This window comes from Carassius carassius, chromosome 43 (assembly GCF_963082965.1).
Source record: "Carassius carassius chromosome 43, fCarCar2.1, whole genome shotgun sequence".
NCBI classification, from domain to species: domain Eukaryota; kingdom Metazoa; phylum Chordata; class Actinopteri; order Cypriniformes; family Cyprinidae; genus Carassius; species Carassius carassius.
In genome coordinates this window covers 4,009,328-4,034,607 of record NC_081797.1, presented here as the reverse complement: position 1 = coordinate 4,034,607, position 25,280 = coordinate 4,009,328, and the positions used below count along the sequence as shown (strand labels likewise).

The 25,280-nt window shown below is 37.9% G+C and overlaps 1 protein-coding gene across 1 annotated transcript; it reads left to right on the top strand.

Annotated features, from left to right (window-relative positions):
• Positions 1-485: 485 nt before the first annotated feature.
• On the top strand, positions 486-25,280 carry slc25a22a (solute carrier family 25 member 22a). Its single transcript, XM_059536314.1, has 11 exons — positions 486-746; positions 12,191-12,334; positions 12,448-12,573; positions 12,666-12,721; positions 12,803-12,893; positions 14,970-15,027; positions 20,875-20,935; positions 22,384-22,531; positions 22,623-22,777; positions 23,926-24,001; positions 24,092-25,280. Exons 2-11 carry the CDS (start codon positions 12,315-12,317, stop codon positions 24,243-24,245), a joined length of 945 nt encoding a protein of 314 aa, XP_059392297.1. The 5' UTR covers positions 486-746; positions 12,191-12,314; the 3' UTR covers positions 24,246-25,280.

Below are 25,280 nucleotides of genomic sequence, written 5' to 3'. Positions count from 1 at the left end.
AAAATATTAAAATGTGATAAAATATTAAAATAATATATCATAGGAAGTGTGTAAATGTATTTTATCATTATACATTTTTGTAGTTATGAGAATACTGTTATATGTAAATGAGAATTTGGTGGTAACAAATGCTTATTTATCATGAAATTAATGCAAAAAGGACTAAGCAACCCCCCCCCCCAAAAAAAATAGGATTAATATATTCTTTATGCAAAATCTCAATCTAAATGAGTATTGCAATATGACCAGGACATGTTCTGGACATTGTGAACATCTGCATAATCTAAACTACATGATTAAATGATTAAATCAGTGATAATCATTCTCCGTTTTTTTTTTTTTTTTTTATATACCCCAAAAACAATAAGTGTGGTGTTTTCCTAAATCCAAAGGGCATCATCCCTTTTTGGTGTAGTATCCTTCCTTCCGTGTGTTTAGACCAAGGTCAGCGTTGCGTCACGCCGATGACGTAAGCACGTATTTTTTATCTATTTATTTTTTTACCTCAGAAAGGAAACCTGAGGACGCAGTTACCGTCACGCGCCAGCAGGCGTCGACCCAAACACTCACTGCCTCCCGTCCTCTCCTCCTCTCCTCCTCCCTTCGTGTCGTGCTTTAACTCCCTCCTTTTCCTCCAAACACACGAACGCGAGTAACACCGGCAGCTTTAACTATTGTCACACTGTCACCGGGGGAGGAACGTCACATGAAGCCATAATAATCCGGAATAACGGGACAAAACAGCGGTATGTAACGTCACGCTTTTCTATAAGCGGTTATTTCTTTGACGAACAATAGTGTCATATTAATATCCACATTCGTTTTGTATAAGGAACCTGAAATAGAATTACGTTACTTGTTATTTGATCGATCACCGCTTTATGATGTCAGCAGAAGAAACGGAGATAACGGCACAGCGGTTCATAATGTGAAGCGGCGGAGCGTTTTCCCGTTTTATGGCAAACATCGCCGCGTGACGCAAAAAAAGGCGTTTAAAATGCTACGGGACAGATCAAACCGGCATACGGTGACGGTAGGAATAAAACGAGAAGCGTTTCTTTGACGGCTTCGCTCATTCCAACGGCCGCGTTCCGCGCGCGAACATCTGTTATTCATCAAACAGCGGTGCGCGCGCTCGGTTTTTGCCGTTAGTCGGGGTTATTAACCGGTGGAATCCAGCCGCAGAGGCGTTAAAGACGGCGCTATGTGTGCACGGATCCGCGGTGGATCATCAGACTCGAGTCTCTCGTGGATTTGAGCAGGATTCTCTGCAGCAGAATTATGTCATCAGACACTATCAGCGACCTCGTTCAGATCTACTGCAAATATTTCGTCGTTCTTCTGTATATTTTGGCATTTATTTTCCGGTGATTATGTAATTTCGTCCTTGGACTAAAAGCAAACGGCCTTTACAGAAATGTTCTACACTCAGAATCGTGGTATTTTGTACACTGAAAGACGATATGAATGCCATAATGTAGCCTAATGTAGGACCACACAATCAGTCATCATTCATTCTCTGAAACTGAGATTTATACATCATCTGAAAGCTGAATAGATCAGTTTTCAATTGAGGTGTGTTTGTTGGAATTGGTCAATATTTGGCTGGGATGCAACTATTTGAAAATCTGGAATCTGAGATTGCAAAAAAATAAAATAAAATTGTACAGTTACAGTATTGTAAAAAATCGGCATAAAAATTGTCCAAATGAAGTCTTAAAAATTAAGTTTTTATATATTTACAATAGGAAATTTACAAAATATCTTTATGGAACATGATCTTTAGTTAATATCCTAATTATTTTTGGCATAAAAAGAAAAATCTATAATTTTGACCCATATTGTTGTCTTATTGCTACAAATATACCGTGCTGCTGGTTTTTAGCTCCAGGGTCACATATATGAACTACAGTAGCCTAACATGATGTATTAGCATTATTGTGCCATAGTATTAACATTATTGTATACCTTGCATTTTTATGCTGATATTATTGTGTTCTTCACTCTGGAGTACCATGCATGTAATACCATGGTATTGGATTATTACAATAATAATTCACCATGGGATTTTATATTGTGTTTCAAAGAATGCTATGGTACTGCCACTGAACCATGTTTAAAAAACACAGTAATACCATGGTACGTCCTTTCTTGGTTGCTTCATCTGGCTTGAAATCATTGAGATATCGGCTGTGTTTCATATGGACTAATCTTCAGATTTACGATGTGTGTCTTTGAAACACAATCTGGTCTCGGGTGAACTTTAGTGTAAGTTAAACATCTGCTGACAGGGCAAAGGTGGAAGATAATAGTTAAGAAGGGCAGAACACCTTGCAGATAACAGATTCTTGTAAGGTGTTCTTCAGTCAGAGCCGAATGAATATTTTCACATGCATCTCACTCAGATCATGGAATACATTTTAAAATAATTGAATTATTGTCTCATTTCTATTGTTCCTGATTCCTTTTAAATACTACACTGTGTTCACACACCCCCTTCTAAAACTGTTACTGGCTTAGTGGTGAGCACCGTGAGAGAAAGAGAGAGTGAAACAGCACACACACACACACACACACACACTGGTGAGAGTACTGTAGATCAGCTAACCAGTTAACCAGCAGACAGCGAGAGCTCTTGCTCTTAGTGGCTGATATTCATCTCTCTCATCATATTGCCCCACACACTCAGTAAATCTGTCTTTGCTCTACAGTCAGTCACTCATCACTGTCGGCTCATTTCTGCACACATTGATTCACTGCTCAAACTCTGAGACTGCAAGTCTACTAGACGCTCACCTAGTCTCTCCCTCTCTCTGCTGTTTAAAATTTAGTTCTTGATAAAAAAAAAACTAATATAAAAAAAATATATATATATAATTGTTTATACTTATATATATATATATATATATATATATATATATATATATATATATATATATAAACATATATATTTTTCATAATTATATATATATATATGTATATATATATATGTATATATATATACATAAATATTTTATTATATTTATTATTATATTTTATTTTGTACATTTAGTACAATTTAATTAAAAAAATAATAATATTACAATATAATAAAACTATAATAAAATAAACGTATATTATATATATATATATATATATATATATATATATAAATATAAAACTATAATATAAACAAAATGTAATTAAATGTGTGTGTGTGTGTGTGTGCGTGTGTGTGAAAATATATATATATATATATATATATATATATATATAAATGAAATATACGTAAATATTTTATTATATTTATTATTAGAATTTATTTTGTACATATAGTACAATTTAATAAAAAAACACAATATAATAAAACTATAATCAATGTATATATATATATATATATATATATATATATAAATGTATTAACATTTTTCCCTTATGAAACTGATGCATTTTAGTGAATTAATTAATTTCGACTGTTCAATTCTATAGACTTGACTAAATTAACTGATCTTTCGATTCATCAGTTTGTCTTCGTCTTGGTTGTCTTTGCAGAAACCATACATGGAATAAAATATATATATATGTAACACATAAAATAATTTATGATTTCCACACAATTATAAAACAGCACAACTGTTTTCAACATTGATAAATAAAATGAAATACTTTTTCAGCAGCAGAATATGGATATTAGAATGATTTAAACAAACAGGATCAACAAAACTGTTAACAACATTATTAACGATAATATCCCAAATAATATTAATATTAACAATGTAGTTTTAGTTCTAAACAATGAAACTTCTGAAAGCCACAATTCACAAATCAGCTTAAGCCAACCATTAAAAATTAGACTTGAAAACCCCTCAAATAACTGACTATAGTCTTTGATATTTGTCCGCTCCCTGCATCTCAGTATCACTGTAATATTTACTCACTGGGATGCTGATATTTATTCATCTCTGTTTGTTTGTTCTCTCAGTAGAACCTAAACACAATGTATGTTTGTCAGATTTCACTGTGTATCATGTGTGGAGATTATAATCAGGAAGCACAGCTGGATTATTCTGGATTTGAGGCAAAATGTAAACCTGCTGAGATCAGACTGAAAGCATGACAACAGGCCTGAGGCAGAGAGGAGAGGACCGTACAGATGTGGGGAGCAACATCTGTTATCAGAGTCAGATGAGCGACCGGTGCGGTCTGGTCAAAGCTCCACAGAGATTTCAACTGCAGCTTAAAGGAAAGTGAAAGTGACGTGACATTCAACCAAGTATGGTGACCCATACTCAGAAGAATTTGTGCTCTGCATTTAACCCATCCAAAGTGCACACACACACACACACACACAGCAGTGAACACACACACACACACACACACACACACACACACACACAATTATTTAGGAGAATGATTGTGACTGATTGATTCATTATTATCCAGCAAGGATGCATTCAGCTGATCATTTATCATCATTTCCACAGAAATATTAGTCTGTACAACTCAACAGCAACAACAAATGTTTCAGTATATTAGAAGAATTCTTCAGTATATTTCTGAAGAATCATGTGACACTGAAGACTGGAGTAATGATGCTGAAAATGTATGTAAAAGTGTAATAATATTTCACATTATTACTGTTTTATTTTTATCAAATAGCAGCAGACTTCTTTTAAAAACCTGACCAACCTGAAACGTTTGAACAGTAGTGTATATATTTTAAAAATCAAGTAATGTATTTTTGTGTGTGTGTGTGTGTGTACCTCTTCCATTTTTTGGAGCTTGATACTATAAATCAGTGTCATTTTAATTCTATGGACAAGAAATGTTCTTCTAAACTCCTATTGACGACATGAGGGATGACTATCCATTTTAGGCTGATAGTTGTTGCTCTGCAAGCTCTAACCATCTTAACCGAGATGATCTACCAGCTTTATTGGCAGAGTAGCTGATGATTATAAATGTGGGACTAGAAACCTTTTCCAGCAGGGTTTTCCAGAGAGAAGCAGTGGCGTGTCCAGAATGACTGATTGTGAAGTTCTTGGCTTCAGCAGCTGCTTGTGATCTCAGGTCGGCTTCACCTACTTTCCTCTCCTCCTCCTCTTCCTCTATCTTCCCCTCCCTCCCTCCGTCTTCTCTCTCCTCCCACCCAGCTGTCTCTCATTACTCTCTCTCTCTCTTTACACTCCTGCATCCTCATTGATTCTCTGCATCTCTCTATTAGGCAGAAACGCAATACGTTGCATGTACTGTATTTTATAGTTGACCTCTGTGTTTGTGTTTTCACTTACAGGAAATGACACGGTCCTATGGCAATACCGTGGTTTAGTTTAGTTTTTTGGGGATTTTTTGGTGTTGGTAAGAAGTACTTTTTAAAGGGTTGGTTGAATGTTTTTTTTCTAGGTTTGATTGTGTTTAGGGGGGCAGTCTAACATGTGTTAATGCTTCGTTTTAAAAAACACTGTAACATCTCCTATAAACGCGCTGATCATTTCCTGCTTTTATGATGCCCTCCCTCAGAAATACGTGCTGGGCTCAGATTGGTTAGCTGGCTCAGTGTGTTGTGATTGGCTAAACCGCTAGTGCACATCTAAACATATTGATGTATTTCTACTGGGTTGTCTCCCAGCCCTTAAATGAATATAGTTTGTTCAAACACAAAAACAATATAAATTCAGTAAATAATCAAACTAACCTAAAATCTTTGTGGACGATGACAGTTTGAAGAACAGTATGAAGAACCGCTGCTTTAGAATATTGATTTTGAAACTTGTGAATCCATTAGACGACAGAATCGTGATTCATATATGAATAGATTTTACATGAACCTCTAGTTTTCTCTTCCTGTTCTCTAAAGCAGAGCAACATGGCCCCGCCCCCTTTGTTGCATGCTCCCGGGGGCGGGGTTTATCTGGGTTTGTGATGTCAACTCATTGTAGACTCTACGAGTTTTAAAAGACCGCATCTCCGTCTGCATTGAACTTTCAGTGCTGCAACTTTGCAGATATTTTTTATGCTCAAACAGCAACATTACACACTGACTAAAGTTAAAGGTGCAGTGTGTAAATTTTAGCAGCATCTAGCGGTGAGGTTGTGAATTGCAACCAATGATTCAGTCCCCCGCTCACCCCTCCCTTTAGAGAAGCTACGGTGGCCCATAAAAAGTCATAATCTGAGACTGCGGAGATAACAGCAATGAGGTTTATTTACAAAGGTCAATTAATGAATTATATTTACTTAATTATTCAATAAATCGATATGTTATTGTAAATATTATTGTTACTTGTTCATCATTGTGTCAGTGTTTTATTCACAAGAACAACATAGTCACAAAACACCCTCTGTTTGTCCTTTAAGGGCTACTGTAGAAACATGTGCCCCGTTTCCACCGCAGGAACTTTACCCAGGAACTAGGGACTTTGGCCTGGTACTCGGCGTGTTTCCACAGCAGGAACCAGGAACTAAATAAAGTTCTGGGTAAAAAAAATGCCCCTCAGAAAGTCCCTGCTGGCGAGGTGGTACTTTTTCAAAGTTCCTGAACTTTCGGGGGCGGGACTTGGTCGCTAAACATCCTGATTGGTTGAGTTCACGCAGCATTGGTTGAGTTCAACCACCATTTATTCGGATCAATATTTTCAAAATATTACTGTTATTGTGTCATGAAATGTATTTTTAAAAGTATTTTAGGCGAGAATGTAGTTGTTTAAAACTCAAATCTGTGGTTTATTTATAAAGACAGCGCCTATTTAAACATGTGTTTCGCCGATCTCAGAGACGGGCAGCTCCACGCGATCAGCGGGAGATCAGTGATCATGTATCCGCCGAGAAGCAGCCTCTCCTGGGCTAGACCTTCTGATGTGTGCCGCTGGCTCTGATGTCTCTTTAGTGGTTAAACATAAAACATAATTCAGCTGCGGGGTAAATCTAACAGGTTTTCTTTGGTCTGTATTCAGTTTATCTATATGTTAAAATGAAAATAAAAAAGGCAAATCTATATAATATTTCGTTTCATTGTAATGGCTGTATATATACAAATATCCCTGAACTAGGTACATTTCTGCAGCTGTTATTATGCTTAAATGAAAACGAAAGGAGGCAGTGGTATTTGATATACTATTTCGTTTTATTGTAAATATACAGAGAGGAAAATAGTAGCCATGGTCAGCTGACTGAAGTTATCAAGTATATGCTGCTGTTTGCAGATTTACTGGATTTGCGTCGTCGCGGACATCACACTCCCGAGTCGAATGCACAAAGTCTGAACTACCGAGAATGCACGTCCAAAATCAGCATACTTTACATTGAGAAACGGGCGCAGACTTACGTCACCAGTCTATTTGCCTAATCTTCCCGGTACTTTACACCGCGGTGGAAACACAGAAAGCAACAGGTCTGGGGGAAAAAAGTTCCTGGGAAAAAAAGTTCCTGGTACAAATGTTCCGGGTAATTTCGGTGGAAACGCGGCAATGGTGGCAACTTCCACTGTTAAGGGACCCGCGGTGTATGTAAATATCTCATTCTAAGTTAATAAAAACATTATGTAAGGTTTTTACACAACCCTGAAAACATAGTTATATATTTTATATAGCATTTTTATCAACAGATCCTCATAAATATTACGCACTGCACCTTTAAAACAGTGAAATATTATTACAATTTAAAATAACTGTTTTTATTTGAATGTTTTAAAATGTCATTTATTCCTGTGATGAAAATATTCAATAACATAATATTTATTAATATTTTGGATGAGCATTTATTTTTATATTTTCAGATTTAATTTTACCTTAAGTTTTAGTAATTTTGTTACATGCTTTTGTCATTTTATTATTTGTTTAATTTTTTTTTAATTTTATTTCAGTTTATTGCTATAGTTCTGGTCATTTTAGTACTTACGCTTATTGTTTGTTTCAGTTCGTTGCAACATTTCACATTTTTAAATGTTTTTAAGTTTTTCTTTATTTGATATTTATATTTTATTTTATTTCAGCCTCATTTCAATTATGTTATATTACTTATTAATATATTGAATTAGCTTTTATTTTCAACTGTTTCCTATTTTTATTGTAATTTTATCTTAAGTTTCAGTAATTTTGTAATGATCATTTTATTATTTTGTATTATTTCTATTAAATTTCATTTCAGTTTATTACAGTAATCTTAGTTCTTCAGCATATGCTTATTTACATCAGTCAGTTCATTTTTTTTTATTTAACATTTGGATCTCAATCATATTTTATTTTATTTCTGTTTTCTTTCAATAATAAAACATTCAGAAATCATCCTAATATTCTGATTTGCTGCTCAAGAAGCATTTCCTATTCTTCTCAAAGTTCTTAATATTTTTGTGAATTTTTTTCTAGATCCTTTGAGTTTTAGAAGCTTCAAAATAAATTATTTGAAATGGAAATCTCTTGTAATCTGTTTTTACTGTCACTTTTGATAAATGTAATGCATACTAACTGAATAAAATTATTAATATCTTAAAAAACCTTTGAACAGTTGCATATGTAATACAAAATAAGTGATGCATGTCTTCTATTGACAGGCGTGTGTATGAACATATTAGGGCTGTACGTTCATTAGTCACAGTGAATAACATACACACACACACACACACACACACACCACAGGCCTGATATCAAATCTTTGGCTCTCATTCACACAAGTTTTCAAAGCCATTTTCAGTCTGTTTTCATGGAAACTATCTTACTCGTGTTGTGATACTGCCGAGGAGTCTGAAGATCAGAGAGGCATTGGGAGGCTGGAGTTGTTGTGGATATAGTTGATATCATGCTGTTCTCTCAGATGATCTCTGGGGTTTAAAGGGGGTCAGAGTGCTTGAACATGCTTATTTTCTGAAGCATGCTGGGTGCTCATTGACATACTCATCCTCGGTGGCATTAAACGTCTTAAAAGTGTGAAAGCTGTTCTTACAGTATGATAACTGTTGTTTGGTTGGTCAGTTTGGGTCAGTTCTGCTGTTTATTCTGCAGAGACTGATTGATTTGATTTAGACAGTCAGGCATCGGTCTTCAGTCTTGTTCGTTTGTCACAAGACCAAACCACTGCTGACACAAAAACATCATTCTCCGCTCGGTTCCTCTCTGGACTGAAACTGAAACTTTCATCGCTCAGATTTTGCTCTTTCTTTGCTCGGGAGACTTGATAGACTTTACTTGAATTATCTTTTTTCTCAGATGTTTCTCATGGTGTCTTAGACACAAAGCTAAAACCAATTTAGCATTTATTCATATTTTGAAGGGTTTTTATATATATATATTTTAACATTTTTGTCATGTTTTGTTTAGCTTTAAGATTTTATTTTTAGCTTAAGTAATTTTAGTACTTCAGCTTAAACACATTTATGAAGTTTAAAGCTAAATATTTATATTTCATTTGAATGACTAACTTTTAAAGATAGTATTTTATTATTTATTAGTATTTTGAATGAGCTCCTAAAATACATTTTCATTTTAATTTGACCTTACATTTTAGTCATTTTGTTGCATACTTTTTAATTTTATAAGTTGATTTTTATTATTTATTATCTAACTTTATTATATTCCAGGTTATTATTTTTAGTTTTAATAATTTTAAAACTTAAATTTAAACGTCTTTATTTCAGTTAGTTGCCAAGGCAACATTTAACATTTTTAAAGGTTAACTATTTTAAAGTTTATTTTTTATTTCAATTACCTAAATATATTTATATAGTGTCATAGTATTTGTTAATATATTGAATTAGCTTATTTTTTTAAATCTAAGCTTAAGTTTTAGTAATTTTGTAATCTACATTTTTATTAGGTTTTTATTATTTGTATCTATCTTAGCTATTCAGTTTATACTTATTTCAGTCAGTTGCCACATTTTGTAAAAGTTTTTCAATCTTATATTCAAATTTGATGACAGATTTTTTTTTGGAATAACTGATTTTTTTTTAAGTTTTAGCTTCAGTTGTAGTTTTACTTATCTATAAACAGAATTAGAAATTATGACTGCTCAGATCACTTGCTCAGTGAATTTGATGAGAAATATTCATAGTTCATATTGAGATCTTTGACTTTTGATTGAGACTTTGGCAAATCTGAACACAATTCGAGACACTGGGATCTCTTCCGAAACTCTACAGGAGACACGTGTGAGATTATGGGGTCTCCTTCTCAGGAGAAACATCTGAGAAGCAGGAGATCTTCGCAGAAGTGGGTTTTTGTCCAATCCAAAAGAAACGTTTTTGTAAGATTTCTTCTTTTATCATTGTTGCTTGACCTTTACTAGTTACATATCTGTGTTATAGTGCCGTTCACTGAAAGTAGGAACACTGTGCCAGTCAAAACAGACCGGATAATCTCTCGGATGAAGTGAAAGATGCTGAGATTAGGAGGGAAAAAAAATAGTCCTGCTGAAAGGACCAGGTCTCGGGCTGCTCCAGAATGCTTTGTGTTGGTTATTTCTGATCTTATAAGCAATAGGCTATCACGAGGCTTCACGAGCGTGAAGAAAAAGAGGAAACCAGACAGTGAAAATGCAGAATTGAAGGTAGAAGAGTCCAGTCCAGTCAGCAGAAATCAGGAAACGCGTCAGTGGAGAGCAGGAGGAAGAGAGGGAGGGGACAGAGTGAGAGAGACGTGCTGATTGGCTGAATGGAGGGGAGGAACGAGGGAGAAAGACTGACTGTCTTCAGGTCGCTCAAATTCCACATATGATTAGCAGAAACACACAAGATTTCATGACCATCAGAGCTGCTGACAAACACTTTCAGCTGTGAACATGGAGAACTGCTTTGGGTTGGTTATACGTTTAAAACGTTTTTAAACGTTATTGTGTGTATTTGGTGTAATGCAATGTTTTTATGAAGTTTAAGGTTTAAAAAACACATGATTTTCCACATACTATACATTATTGTTTCTCCTCTAACATTTAAACAACCTTTCAGTGACCACAATAGTTTGATTATAAGTGAAAGTGAATGCAGCCACCGAAGAGATTTTAAAAGTGCTTTCCATCAGGTCCAGTGTCAACAAAATATACAGTACACAATGTCATTATTGATCACTTTAATGTACATTTGCATATCATTCTCTATATATAACTTACACTTATCTCTGTAAGTTGTCAAAGCATTTGTAATTGTTATTTTATGGTTTCTCATGTAATATAATATTTATGTTTTATATTATTACATTTACATTTATTCATTTAGCAGACACTTTCATCCAAATCGACTTACAAATGAGGACAATAGAAGCAACCAAGTCTTAAGTTGTTTCTTTGAAGTTGTTTAATTATTATTATTAATTATAATAATTATGCATTAACACTGTTAATATAGAGATCAAAAATATCTGTTTTGTTTAAAAAGTATACTATGTCAGAGCCATGGCGGTGTTAATATTGTTAGCATATTTTGAGTCAATATATTTATAATAATATTTTGAATATTTTATCTTTATATTTTCAGTTTTCATTTAAATGTTAGGCTTTCTTTTCTGTAATAGATTTTTTATTTGAGATAGTTGTAGTTCTCTTGATACTTTAACGTCTTTCAGTTGTTAAAGCTTTCTAATTTTTGTTATTCATCTGGTATTTATATTAATATTATTAATTCCTATTATTAGTATTCATTATTATTATTGTTACTATTACATTGGTAAGTAAGCTGTTAAAGCTTTTCAAATTTTTGTTTCAGATTTGTTTGTTTTTCAACTAATATTTATATGTATTAAAATTAATATTATATATTATTATACTATTTCTATTATAATATTTATTTTTATTTACCTCAAGAATTTATATTTTGTAAGAATTATATTAATAACAATAATAATAATTATATTTATTTCAGTTGTTAGATTTTTTCATTACTGTATAATAGTCAACATAAAAACAGAACTGATTCTATTTTCTCTTTTCATCCATTTTTTTCTGGTCTTATTGTGGATAGTATGAGCTTGTTATTCCAAATAAAAGAAATGTTTGTCTTCTTAATTCTTCTAAGTTTCTCTAAAATGACGTTAATTCCCAGCGGATGAAATATTTTAAACTTTCTGTGCAACCGTTAAAATGTGATAAGAATAATACATAGAGAGAGAGATGAGGTGAGAGGAACAGATGGGGAAAGAAAGAAAAGAGCGAATATCTGGAGTCAAACAAACCTGTATCAGAAACACACTCATATCTCTGTGTGTGTGTGTGTGTGTGTGTCTTTCAGAGATCTGCCAGGGGACGGTGAATCGACAGAAATCCCAAATACAAAAACACTCAGAGAAATCTGCAAAGACGTGCACTCTGACGCCTTAAACACACACACTGAAGAAGTACAGGGAGCCAGATAAATGGCTGACAAACAGATCAGGTGAGTCTGAAACGTCAAGTATCACTACTCTCTTGACCTCAGAACACTAGCAACCCCCTAAAACCCAATGATACTTCAACTTATGTGCCATCTCCTCTCATGCTTCCCTCCAGTTTGCCTGCCAAGCTAATAAACGGCGGTGTGGCGGGACTGATCGGCGTTACCTGCGTGTTTCCCATCGATCTGGCCAAAACCCGCCTTCAGAACCAGCAGAATGGATCGCGCCTCTATACCAGCATGTGAGCGTTCAAACAGAGGGATCGAATCATATAGAAGATTGATTCAGTTCATTAGATTCACTTGTGCTTTATGTGTGTCCTGTGCTCTGCAGGTCAGACTGCCTTATTAAGACCATCCGCTCAGAAGGATACTTCGGCATGTACAGAGGTACGTTTATGTGGTCAGTTGTGAACAGAGAGCTCGTTTGTGAATAATGTCATTGAGAATGTGTGTTTGTCTCTCTCTCAGGTGCGGCGGTGAACCTGACTCTCGTCACTCCTGAAAAAGCCATCAAGCTGGCGGCAAATGATTTCTTCAGATTTCACCTCTCTAAGGACGGGTGAGACATAAACACACACACACAGTAAACGCACACATCAATATAAACATGATGACTAGCTCTTTGAGCTGACTGTGCCCATTCACACACACAAACACATCATGAAGGCAGACACACTGCTTGGGTTCATTCCCAGCCTTTAACATGTCAACAAACATTTTTAATTTTAAGGTTTTCATCTAGTATTTAAATTATATATATATATATATATATATATAATATATATATAAATATATATATATATGTATTAGGGGTGTAACGGTACGCAAAAATCACGGTTCGGTACGTACCTTGGTTTTAAAATCACGGTTCGGTTCATTTTCGGTACAGTAAGGGAAAGAAATGCAAACATTAAACTGCAGGTTGTTTATTACTATAAACTTTTTTAACAATTTGTTTACTTTTTAATAAAATATATATAAAATAAAAAAAGAATAAGAAATTAAATACTGCTGCAAAGTTCTCCACTAAATGAAATACTCTCAGTCTCAAACCAATATCATATAATATTATGCATTATAATTAAGCATTATAATAATATGATTACTGTGCAGCATTACCAGTCCCAGCTTGTAGGTCTGCTCATATTTAAAATATATATATAACTTTTCCAAAATGTAAAGTGCAGCATCAACCGTTTCAGTTTTTAGACCTGCTCAGATTTCGTTATTGCGTTGGACCGATCAGAATTAAGAGCAAAGGTCTGTTTAAATGCCGACGGGAGCTGCGTTTGAATAACATGTGATAAATGAGAGGGGTCCAGAGACAAAAGCAGGTACAGCAGAGGGAGGAGATGGATGAAAAGAAAAGAGAAGGAAAGCCAGGATCATGACATAACAATCGTTTTTTTCCTAGTTGTAGTGATGCCTTTTGAAAACCTCAGGCCGGTGACACACTGGCATATTGCACCTGTCAAACATAGTCTATTTTGCCATCAATACTGTTGACGGTGTCCTTTATCAGTAGGCTTTATATTTATGCTCAACATGAAGTATAGATATTGCTGTCGTGAAGACAAGATCCTGGTCTGTCGGCGGTCTCCCTCTATATCACCTACAGCAGCAGCAGCGCACCAGCGCCGCGTCAGGCACGATTCTGGTGTGTAAAAACACAGAAAACGCGAAGCAGCTGTCACGCAACTGACACGCAGCAGAAACGCCACGCAGCCAGTGTGTCACCGGCCTTAGAATCAGCTGCAGGGTGGGATTTGCGCTGAACGCGGAGACTTCCGCCACTTAATATGTTCGTTTGGAAACACGAAAATGTACCTATGTTCCGCACACAAAATATTTGGTACACACGTGCACCGTACCGAAAGCCCTGTACCGAAACGGTCCAGTACGAATACACGTACCGTTACACCCCTAATATATATATATATAGAAATATAAGAAAAAAAAAAAAAAATATATATATATATATATATATATATATATATATATATATATAAAATATATAATTTTTTTATATGTTTTTATGTATATGTTTCAATTAAATTCATTATTAAAAATAATGAACATTAATAAATTGAAATATATTTTGTTATAAGTTTATTTTGTATTACTTTATATTATAGTTAATAATTATATTGAATAGTATATATATAATACTGTATGTATATATATATATATATATATATATATATATATATATATATATATTTATAATTCTTTTTCTTTTTTTTTTCTTACATACATAAACACAGACTAGTGTCCACAAACACACACACAGCTCACTATTTTTCTCTTCTCTATGGTATCAATGTGGTATTTCACCAACGCCACGGTACACATCAAAACACGATGGTATTTCCATCTGATACAGCCACACATTCCGACACTATCAAACATCTCAATCAATTCAGTACACAGTATTACGTCTGACCCGCATTAATATTAAATAAGTGTGGAAGCACACAGAATATACCCACAATGCCTTGCTCGGCGGCGTCTCCATGGAGACCTAAAAAACGGCACCGGTGAATTATTGACCGGCGAGTAAGAGTGTGAATTATTAACGCCCCTCGGTGTGTGTGTGTGCTGATAATGAGAGCGGCTTCATCTCTTGTTCCCTCAGGCAGAAACTCACTCTACTGCGAGAGATGCTGGCCGGCTGTGGGGCGGGAACATGTCAGGTACACACACACACACACACACACACACGCACACACACACACACACACACACACACACACACACACACACACACACACACACACACACACACACACACACACACACACACATTAATTAGCCTCCGTTAATAGATGTTCCACTATTATTTTCTTCAAGTCTGCACACAGACGATTCAGCAGCAGTCAGATCATTGTGTTTGTAATGGCCTACGAGACAAAACACAGATGCATTAAGGGTACAAAACACGCTCCCATTACACATTCCCATCAGACACGCGTCAGCTCATCTGCCTCTAACAGCCTTTGTTGAGCACGTCACCTGAAGCAGCTGCTCATTCACAACCAGCTCTGTGCTTTTCATGACGTTCGGTTCCTAAATGTGTGTATTTTTCCACAATGTGAGACTAAAGTACCACTTTTATACTGAAAGCATCTGCAGAAACGGTCACAGGTTCCTCAGATCAGTGAGACGGGTTTCCATTCACATATTTGCAAGGATATTTTGGGATGTTGCATTAAAAATGGTAGATCAAAAGCCAAAGATATGAATAAAATGTCTAAAATGTGCATAAAACGTACATGCTTGTTGAAGTGGTTTTATTTATTCATATTTTGAATTAGCTTTTCTTTTTTATATCTTCAGATTTCATTTTAATTATATTTTATTAAATTTAATCTTGTTATGTGCTCTTGTCAATTTTATTAGTTTTATTTATATATTTATATTTAGCGTTCATTTATATTATTTCAGTTTTCGTAATTTTAGTACTTCATTTGAAACATCCATCCATCCATCCATCCATCCATCTTCTACCGCTTATCCGGGGCCGGGTCGCGGGGCAGCAGTCTAAGCAGAGAACCCCAGACTTCCCTCTCCCTAGACACTTCCTCCAGCTCTTCTGGGGGGACACCGAGGCGTTCCCAGGCCAGCCGGGAGACATAGTCTCTCCAGCGTGTCCTAGGTCTCCTCCGGGGTCTCCTCCCAGTGGGATGTGCCCGGAACACCTTCCCGGGAAGGCGTCCAGGAGGCATCCGGAACAGATGCCCGAGCCACCTCAGCTGACCCCTCTCGATGTGGAGGAGCAGCGGCTCTACTCTGAGCTCCTCCCGGGTGACTGAGCTTCTCACCCTATCTCTAAGGGATCGCCCAGCCACCCTGCGGAGAAAGCACATTTCGGCCGCCTGTATCCGGGATCTTGTCCTTTCGGTCATGACCCAAAGCTCATGACCATAGGTGAGAGTAGGAACGTAGATTGACCGGTAAATCGAGAGCTTCGCCTTGCGGCTCAGCTCTTTCTTCACCACGACAGACCGGTACATCGACCGCATTACTGCAGAAGCTGCACCGATCCGTCTGTCAATCTCCCGTTCCATCCTTCCCTCACTCGTGAACAAGACCCCAAGATACTTAAACTCCTCCACTTGAGGCAGGAACTCTCCACCAACCTGAAGTGGGCAAGCCACCCTTTTCCGACTGAGGACCATGGCCTCGGATTTGGAGGTGCTGATTCTCATCCCAGCCGCTTCACACTCGGCTGCAAACCGTCCCAGTGCATGCTGAAGGTCCTGGCCTGATGAGGCCAACACGACAACATCATCCGCAAAGAGCAGAGACGAAATCGTGTTGTCACCAAACCTGACCCCCTCCGGCCCCTGGCTGCGCCTAGAAATTCTGTCCATAAAAATCATGAACAGAACCGGCGACAAAGGGCAGCCCTGCCGGAGTCCAACACGCACCGGGAACAAGTCTGACTTACAGCTGGCAATACGAACCAAGCTCCTGCTCCGTTCGTACAGGGACCGGATAGCCCTTAGCAAAGGGCCCCGGACCCCATACTCCCGGAGAACCCTCCACAGGCCGCCGCGAGGGACACAGTCGAATGCCTTCTCCAAATCCACAAAGCACATGTGGACTGGTTGGGCATACTCCCATGAACCCTCCAGCACCCTGTAGAGGGTATAGAGCTGGTCCAGTGTTCCACGGCCTGGACGAAAACCACACTGTTCCTCCTGAATCCGAGGTTCTACTATCGGCCGGATTCTCCTCTCCAGTACCCTGGCATAGACTTTCCCAGGGAGGCTGAGAAGTGTGATCCCCCTGTAGTTGGAACACACCCTCGGTCCCCCTTCTTAAAAAGAGGGACCACCACCCCAGTCTGCCATCCCAGAGGCACCGTCCCCGACTGCCACGCGATGCTGCAGAGGCGTGTCAGCCAAGACAGCCCCACAACATCCAGAGACTTGAGGTACTCAGGGCGGATCTCATCCACCCCCGGTGCCTTGCCACCGAGGAGTTTCTTGACTACCTCGGTGACTTCAGCTTGGGTTATGGACGAGTCCACATCTGAGCCCTCAGCCTCTGCTTCCTCAATGGAAGACGTGACAGCGGGATTGAGGAGATCCTCGAAGTATTCCTTCCACCGTCCAACGACATCCCCAGTTGAGGTCAACAGCTCCCCACCTCTACTGTAAACAGCGTTGGTAGGGCACTGCTTCCCTCTCCTGAGGCGCCGGACGGTTTGCCAGAATCTCTTCGAGGCTGACCGATAGTCCTTCTCCATGGCCTCACCGAACTCCTCCCAGGCCCGAGTTTTTGCCTCCACAACCACCCGGGCTGTAGTCCGCTTGGCCTGCCGGTACCTGTCAGCTGCCTCTGGAGTCCCACAAGCCAACCAGGCCCGATAGGACTCCTTCTTCAGCTTGACGGCATCCCTTACTTCCGGTGTCCACCACCGGGTTCGGGGATTGCCGCCTCGACAGGCACCGGAAACCTTACGGCCACAGCTCCGAGCGGCCGCTTCGACAATGGAGGTGGAGAACATGGTCCACTCGGACTCAATATCTCCAGCCTCCCTCGGGATCCGGTCGAAGCTCTGCCGGAGGTGGGAGTTGAAGATCTCTCTGACAGGAGACTCGGCCAAACGTTCCCAGCAGACCCTCACAGTACGTTTGGGTCTGCCGAGTCTGTCCAGCTTCCTCCCCCGCCATCGGATCCAACTCACCACCAGGTGGTGATCGGTTGACAGCTCCGCCCCTCTCTTCACCCGAGTGTCCAAGACATACGGCCGGAGGTCGGATGAAACGACCACAAAGTCGATCATCGACCTACGGCCTAGGGTGTCCTGGTGCCACGTGTACTGATGGACACCCTTATGCTTGAACATGGTGTTCGTTATGGACAAGCTGTAACTAGCACAGAAGTCCAATAACTGAACACCGCTCGGGTTCAGATCAGGGGGGCCGTTCCTCCCAATCACGCCCCTCCAGGTGTCACTGTCGTTGCCCACTGTCGAGTCCCCAGTCGGAGCACTTTCCAGCACCCCTCCCAGAGACTCCAAGAAGGCTGGGTACTCTGCATTGCCGTTCGGCCCGTAGGCACAAACGACAGTGAGAGACCTATCCCCGACCCGAAGGCGCAGGGAAGCGACCCTCTCGTTCACCGGGGTAAACTCCAACACATGGCAGCTGAGCTGGGGGGCTATAAGCAAACCCACACCAGCCCGCCGCCTCTCACCATGGGCAACTCCAGAGTGGTGAAGAGTCCATCCTCTCTCGAGGAGTGTGGTACCAGAGCCCAAGCTGTGCGTAGAGGTGAGTCCGACTATCGCTAGTCGGAACCTCTCTACCTCACGCACAATCTCGGGCTCCTTCCCCGCCAGTGAGGTGACGTTCCACGTCCCTAGAGCTAGTTTCCGTGTCCAGGGATCGGGCTGTCGAGGCCCCCGCCTTCGACTGCCACCCGATTGTCTAAGCACCGGCCCCTTACGGTCCCTCCTGTAGGTGGTGAGCCCACGGGAAGGCGGCCCCACATCGCTCCTTCGGGCTGAGCCCGGCCGGACCCCGTGGGGGGAGGCCCGGCCACCAGGCGCTCGCATACGAGCCCCAACCCCGGGCCTGGCTCCAGGGTGGGGCCCCGGCTGCGCCATACCGGGCGACGTCACGGTCCTTTGATTTATTCTTCTCATAAGGGGCTTTGAACCGCTCTTAGTCTGACCCGTCGCCTAGGACCTGTTTGCCTTGGGAGACCCTACCAGGGGCATATAGCCCCGGACAACATAGCTCCTAAGGTCATTCGGGTACTCAAACCCCTCCACCACGTTAAGGTGGCAGTTCAAGGAGGGGTCATTTGAAACATATTCCAGAAAATTGCCAAAGCAAAAAAATTTTGTTTGATAATTTTCATCTTATATATTTATACATGAGATTTATTTCAATACACATTCATTAAAAAGTAATATTAAAAGTTGAAATTAGTTGTTGGTGCCGAAACTACACAGAGCTACAGTCGCAAACCAGTCAGCAGCATGGCTAACAATTTGTTTCACACCAGTCCACAAAACTCTTTAAAAGCTCCCTATATTCACTCTCATCAAGATCCTTTATGCAGCCAACAATTGCTGAGTCCTTAGAACATTTCTGGAGATGACAGTTTTTGGAGTTATACTGGAAATCTGATGTATAAAAGGTAAATAAAAGCGGAGCAACAACCGTTCCTTGAGGAACACCAGTCCTTGGGACACACAGTTCTGCATCCTTAAATACTGTGGTCTATTTGAGAGGTATTCAGTTAAGCAGCTGAACGTACTCTGATGTAATCCAGCATTTTCTAACTTATTCTTAAGTAACACAGGCTGGATAGTGTTGAATGCACTAGAAAAATAAAGTGTTACCTGACGTCTGACTTGTATAAAAATATTTGTATAAAAGATAAATAAGATGAAAAGTACACAAATAATACAATACACAATATGTAAAATTAAAAACGTAAAACAGTACACAAATAATACAATACACTCTATGTAAAATAAAAAAATTTAATCATAAACTATAGCTAATCAACGATTAAAACGCAGTGACCGCAGATTATATTTTAACTTCCAAAATATTTTAACATTTAGCTGAGGTAACATTATGTAGCACGCAGATGTTGTGTAGATATATATTAATTATTGATCATAAAATCAATAGCACATGATGTTTATAAATAAAACCATTTTATTTCAGACAGACTGAGAAGATAAAGTGGCTAGAAGAGCACACCAACTACATGCGTTAAACATTGTGTTGCGTTTCACTAATGACAGCTTTCTTGACTGACTTAACTAATTGACTTATACGCATCGAAGTGATCCAGTCATGTGACATCTCAGAGGTGATCAGCTTCCTCTCAATAAACAGCTTTACAGCATGTGGGATTAAATGATGGGATTACAGCAGACTCTGGATGAAGATTGACATGATGTTTCCAACCAGCGATATCTCACTCCAGTAATCCCATCAGCCAGTGCCAAGGACTTCCTGTCCACCCACAAACCCCTTCAGATTTGATTAAACGTGTAATTGGGTCTCCAGTGACAGCGGTGTTAGTGCACATAAACACGTTCCGCTTGTCGCTTGTGCTGCTGATGTTCCTTCATGTTTATCCTAATCTAAATTTACAAATATATGAACCACTGTTCATCTTATAATCTTCCACATTATGGCAGTATAAAAAGGGTTGCAGATATATGTTTGAACCTTAGCGTGTAGGAGGATATGCTAATTATATGTTTTTGTATGTGGTTGTTCCTTTTTGAGATAGTAATAGCATAAAACTGCAGGCTTTCATACGAGGCTTCAATAGGCTTATTTATGGCAAGTTAAAGAAGAGGCGTTAACATCAGTGTAGAATTACAAAAATACTGTATTTACTACAAGTTTAACCATTTGAAATCAGCTTTAGGTGTCAAACTGTGACTTCTTACTCCTCGTGTTCGATTTAAATATGTGTGTGGCCCTTTAAATGTGCTTGTTCTTGATTTCATTGGTTCTGAGGTTTCCTCTAACCTCGTTTGTGCTGGGTTGCAGGTCGTCATTACAACACCAATGGAGATGCTGAAGATTCAGCTGCAAGATGCCGGAAGAATTGGTAAGAATTTAGACTTAAAAAAGAGGAAGGAATGAAGGGAGGGAGGTGAAGTGAGAAATCAAGACATAGGACCGAGAAGAGAGACGAAGCACTGCCACCTTGTGGTCGCATTTTTGTACATTAGTGTCAGATTTGACATAATTTTGAAATTTTTACACATTGGGCAGAACATTGGCTATTTATTTGTGTTCTGCTAAATTAATACTTTAGTGAATGCATATGTTAGTGAACGTTTCAGTGAAGTGAGTGAATAACCAGCGCTCACTTCCACCCTCAATACCACGACTGAGGTGATATGGCTGCCCAGTGCTCTGGGTGTGTGTTCACTACTGTGTGTGTGTGTGTGCGTGTGTGTGTGCGTGCACTTGGATGGGTTAAATGCAGAGAACAAATACCAAGTATGAGTCACCATACTTGACCACATGTCACTTCAATTCACTTCATTTCACTTCACATGTTATTCAGTACAGCTAGATATTATTTATACAATGTATTGATATTATATAAAGTTTTTAAAAATATTAATTTTTATTTCTTAAAATGACTAGTTTTTTCCCCCATATATTTTTAAAATATATATTTTTTTAAATACTGAATATTTTTCAATATTATTATTTTTTATTTTTAAAGTACTGAATATTAAGTCATAGTAAGCGGTATTAAATATTATTTTAAAGAAAACGTAATATTGTTTATTATATATGTGTGATAAAAAAAGTTCTTCATGCAGTTTTTAAACATTAAATATTGCATATTTTATTTTTTTAAATAATTCATATTAAGATATGAATGTCCCCCTATTTTTAAATACTGGATGTTGAATATAGAATTTTTTATTAAATCATTTTTATTTTTTTAAAAATACTGAATATTAAAGGTCATTGTCAGCAGCTCTGATTCTTCATATATATATATATATATATATATTTAATAATATAAGATTTTATTTAAAAAATATTAAATGTACCTAGTATTTAAAATACTGACTCTTTTCAATGTTATTTTTTTTCTTATTTAAAATATTGAATCAGTTATTTCCATTTGTATACTGAATATTAAGTTTTTGTTAGTTGTACTGAATAAAGTAAAAGCAAAAAATTAAAATACAAAAATCTTTACAACATTGTTATTCTACATAAGGAACATTTTAACTTTTTGGTAACTACCAGAGCTTTTTTCACAAGTTAAAATCTGCTACAGTATATACTACTCAAGTATTTTCCATTAGGCTCATATCACATTTGTAACTTCTATAACTTTAGGGTTTTATAAAACAAAAGTCTAGTTTATGTTTGCCTAACTGAGCTAGGAGGGTTAAAAAACTGGGTTACACTAGTAAACCTCATCAGATTGTAGACTGACAATGAATATGAAATTCCTTGATAAAATTTAAGCAGGATACTGTAATGTGTGTGTTTGTGTGTGTGTGTGTGTGTGTGTGTGCGCAGCGGCCCAGAGGAAGCTCATGCCTCAGGCTGTGACCCCCGGGGGCCCCGTGGAGGTGAAGTCCCAAACAGCTATGCAACTCACCAGACAGTTACTGAAGGAAAAGGGCATCGCGGGTCTTTACAAGGGCCTTGGAGCCACGCTGCTCAGGTTGGGGAACAAACATACAAACATATCACAACATCAGTCGTCAGATCACAGACTCTCAGACTATATTGGCTCTGTGCTTCCCTCCCTTCAGGGATGTCCCGTTTTCTATCATTTATTTCCCTCTGTTTGCTAATCTGAATGATCTGGGGAAGAGAGGAGTCGATGGTCCTGCTCCCTTCTACGTCTCCTTCTTATCGGGCTGCATTGCGGGCAGCACAGCCGCCGTCGCCGTCAACCCTGTAGATGGTGAGCTTCTCTTCACTGAAGCGTCTTAATCATAAACCAGTGCTGCTTTTCTGATGCTCTGTTCCAAAGCCTAGTGAGCCGCCTACGTATGAAGCATTTAAATACTTCTGAGTCATGCAAATGCTGTAGCAAAAAATTAGTTTTGGCCTAATCTTGCACTGAGCTCAGTAACTGAGCTGGGCCAAGAGAAATGACAAACACATTTTTAGTCAATCCTAAAAATGTGAATAAAAATAGTTCTAATCTAATTGAAGTAATAATTAATTGTATTCAATAATGTATAGATATTTTTTTCAGTATAAAAATACCAAATTTTAAATATTGAACGTTTTATATTCGTTTTGTATATTTTTATTACTAAATATTATATATTATTATTATTATTATTATTATTATTATATTACAAAATACTTAATATGAATTATTGCATATTTATTTTAAGTTTTTAAAATACTGCATATTAAATATTGCATGTGTTTTATATTGCTTTTGTCTTTAAAAAATACTATGTATTAAGATATATATTAGATTTGTAAATTTTTATTATTGAATATTAAAGAGTTTTCAATGCTTTTCTTGAATGGTTTTGAAATGCTGAATATGAGCACCCATGGATTTAATGGATTAAAATTTTTGTAAATGCTGAATAATATTTATTAAAATTAATATTGTTCTTTTTATGATTGAATATTAAAAACTATACATTCTTTAGTGTTTGTTTTATTTATAACTAAATATAAAAATGTTCTGTATATATTATTTATATTTTTAAAATACTAAATATAAAATATTGCATTTTCAATATTTTTCTTAATTTTTAAATGTATGAAACATTGATTATTTTTGTCAAAATTGAATATTAAATGTTGTACATACATGTGATACACAATGCAAACTTTGTTTAAAAAATGCATTGCCTGTCGAGTCTCACTTGTTGTGAGGTGCTGCTTTCCTCGAATGTTCCAAACCACGTTTCACGTTTCATCTGTCGGATGCTAAGTAGGCAGTATGCAGTGAAGCAGCTCGCTAGCTTTTGGAACGGAGCCTGAAATGTGAGCAAAAACTCTTGTGCAATGCAAAAAGCAACATCTGTGAGGTTTCATAACTGACCGTTGAACCGCGTGTGTGTGTGTGTGTGTGTGTTTCAGTGATAAAGACCAGGCTACAGTCACTGACACGAGGGAGTCAAGAGGACACTTACAGCGGGGTGACCGACTGCATCAGGTGATCCGCTGAGGCTAATAAACCTTATTTAACTAATACCATTGATTTGGGTACCAAATGTCAAAATTTCCATTTTCCATCTGATCACAGGAAGATTCTTCGCAACGAAGGTCCCGCTGCTTTCCTGAAGGGGGCGTACTGTCGAGCTCTTGTCATCGCGCCGCTCTTCGGCATCGCTCAGGTGGTTTACTTCCTCGGCGTGGGTGAACTCATCTTGAGCTACCTGCCCAAACGAAACAACTAGCCACCCATCCCATCCCATCATGCATTGCACCAGTCGGTTCCCCGCCCCCTCACATTATCCCGAAAGATCAAAGCATAACGTGGGCCAGTCTGACTGATTTTAATCGTTTGTTGTTGTGCCGTTTTTGTTCAAAGCGCCGTGTATTTTGATCTGAATGTGGTGCTTTTAATAATGAGCGTAACGTGAGATTATGATTTGCCAAGCTGCCTGTTTTTTGTCTCGTCGGGTCTCACGCTGAGACAAAATCATGTTCTTTTAATCGTTGAGTCATCGTCCGATCAGTGATATTTAAAGCGTAAAATCAACACTTTGAATCATAGAGCTCTTGTTAATTATGTACTGAAATATCAACCAAACATGAAGCTCTTTCTGGAACAAGAGGACATGTCATGTTGATTAGTTTGACCTTTATATTAGCTGCTTCCGTCTTTCTTATGACCAAATCTGAATGACCTTGAGGAAAAGTGTGAGTTGAGAGAAGCATATCTTTGTGCCCTATCAAGGCTTTATTCAGCGCGTGTTTCAAAATGACAAGTCGCCTCTGGAGGTTAATTCAATTTAATTTCTCAGAAAAGCTGAGAGAGACATATCTGTGAATGGAAGATGTGAAAGCATCTCTCAAATTGACTGAATCAAAATGTAAATGCCTCCAACCAGGCCATTAAAACTTCTGGAAAGTTCCCAGACTTTAGGAGATAATCATTATAGATTATGAGATTCATTTTCCATGGCCACAGGACAAAGAAAATTAATGCAAATGATTTTTTTTTTGGCCGATTCGATTCCAATTGCTGCTGTTTCACTACTTAGCATTAGCATTAGATATGGTCTTAAACCTCATTAAAACACATTTGTAGATGGTTTGAAGTTTAATAGATTTTGGGTATGGCAAGTTGATTTTCTTCAGTTAGGACGGGACACATCATACAAAGTGTGCAGTCATGCTGAAAATACAAGCCGTTCTTACCAGCATTGTTATTAATTACAATTATTATAAAAAATATTGTTATAAAGTAAAGCTGAAATAAAAATAAA